At 35.2% G+C, this 1,381-nt stretch overlaps 1 protein-coding gene across 1 annotated transcript; it reads left to right on the top strand.

Annotated features, from left to right (window-relative positions):
* Window positions 1–55: 55 nt before the first annotated feature.
* LOC110456835 (exocyst complex component 4-like) lies at window positions 56–1,231 on the top strand (the record flags this gene model as incomplete). Its single annotated transcript, XM_021507829.1, has 3 exons — window positions 56–68; window positions 198–279; window positions 1,021–1,231. Coding segments are annotated over exons 2-3 (291 nt in total), but the record flags the coding sequence as incomplete, so codon positions are not given.
* Window positions 1,232–1,381: the final 150 nt, after the last annotated feature.

The raw sequence follows: 1,381 nt of genomic DNA, 5'->3' as shown, positions 1-1,381 counted from the left end.
AGACACACCTGTCAGACATCATACAGGGGTACTTAGTCACAGACAAGCCTGTCACACAGCATACAGGGGTAAGTCACATACACACCTATCACACAGCAAATGACCTTTACTTCATTCAGAGTGACAGGGATATGTTAAATTATTGTAACTTGTAGGTACATTGTTTATATTTCTTTGTTACCATTGGTGACCTGTAGGTATGGTTCAGTATGATGCGGATGAGAAGCGAATGATCAGTGCTATGTGGGCAAAGGATGAAGACATCAGCAGGTTTCTCAGGTAAAGTCAGCTGGTTACAATAGGGTAATATGATTATAACAATATCCGACAAGTTATAATCCTAGATTTACAGAATGTCATTCTGTCAGTTTATCTGTAATTAATTGCTTTCTGAATAAAGATGTGAAAAGTTACTAGATTTGGTGAATATGTTTATTAAATAGCAATAACCAACTAATAGATTTATATGCAATACTTGAAACTTTTGCATATTTAACAATTATCCTAAACTCTTTCAAAATCTTTACTTACCAAATTTTATGAATTTATTTAAGGATGGGAAGTGTCATAGTAAATACCTATTCATATAAGTTCTTCTCACTTCTTTTCATAATTGATCATCTGTCAATTTGTATTTCTGAACATTATTTTTAAATGTCATAGTTTCAATTACACTAATGTTTAACAAGAGAACATGTGTGCTCTATCCACTAGACAAGACATGTAATATACGGAATATTAGATGAAACTTACTGTAACTGCTCTAGATATTCTTTAAATATTCTACTTTAATTTGTATGTTATTCTGTGTTTGTGTGGATAATACAAACGTGTACAATGTTGAATTTATGGTTTTGACATTACAACTGTAGATTGTGTTATTTATATAAAGTTCATCATGTTGATTTTCCAAATCCAGTTGACTAAGAAAATACCCCTGTAACAGAAATAAGCCTGTATATGTTTATATATAAAGTGATATTGTCTGTTCATTCTCTGTGGTTATTTCTGTTTTCACAGGTCCTTGCCAAGTTGGCAGGTTCTGCAGCCAATGGAGGGCCAGGACATGAACCAGGCGATGTGTTCAGAGGAGGAGATGAGGACCCTGAACTCTAAGGAGGTGAACATCCTCATTAGTAACCTGTCTTCATCAGACTCTATGATCCCTCAGCAGGAGATCATCACAGACGCCACACAGATGAGGACCATTGCTAACTACCATCAGAGTCTCGTATGTAAAACTCCACTTGTTAATCATATATACTAGCTGATTTTATGTTTTCCAGGCAAGAATTGTGAAATGTTCCATCTTAACCATCGTTATTATCCGCCCTGTCCTCTTTTGTCCCCTCCCGACTAGGTGACATCGCACTTAAAATTT

Source organism: Mizuhopecten yessoensis, unplaced genomic scaffold, assembly GCF_002113885.1.
Source record: "Mizuhopecten yessoensis strain PY_sf001 unplaced genomic scaffold, ASM211388v2 scaffold8871, whole genome shotgun sequence".
Classification (NCBI taxonomy): Eukaryota; Metazoa; Mollusca; class Bivalvia; order Pectinida; family Pectinidae; genus Mizuhopecten; species Mizuhopecten yessoensis.
The sequence above is the reverse complement of the archived record's forward strand: the minus strand, read 5'-3'. Positions and strand labels throughout refer to the sequence as shown.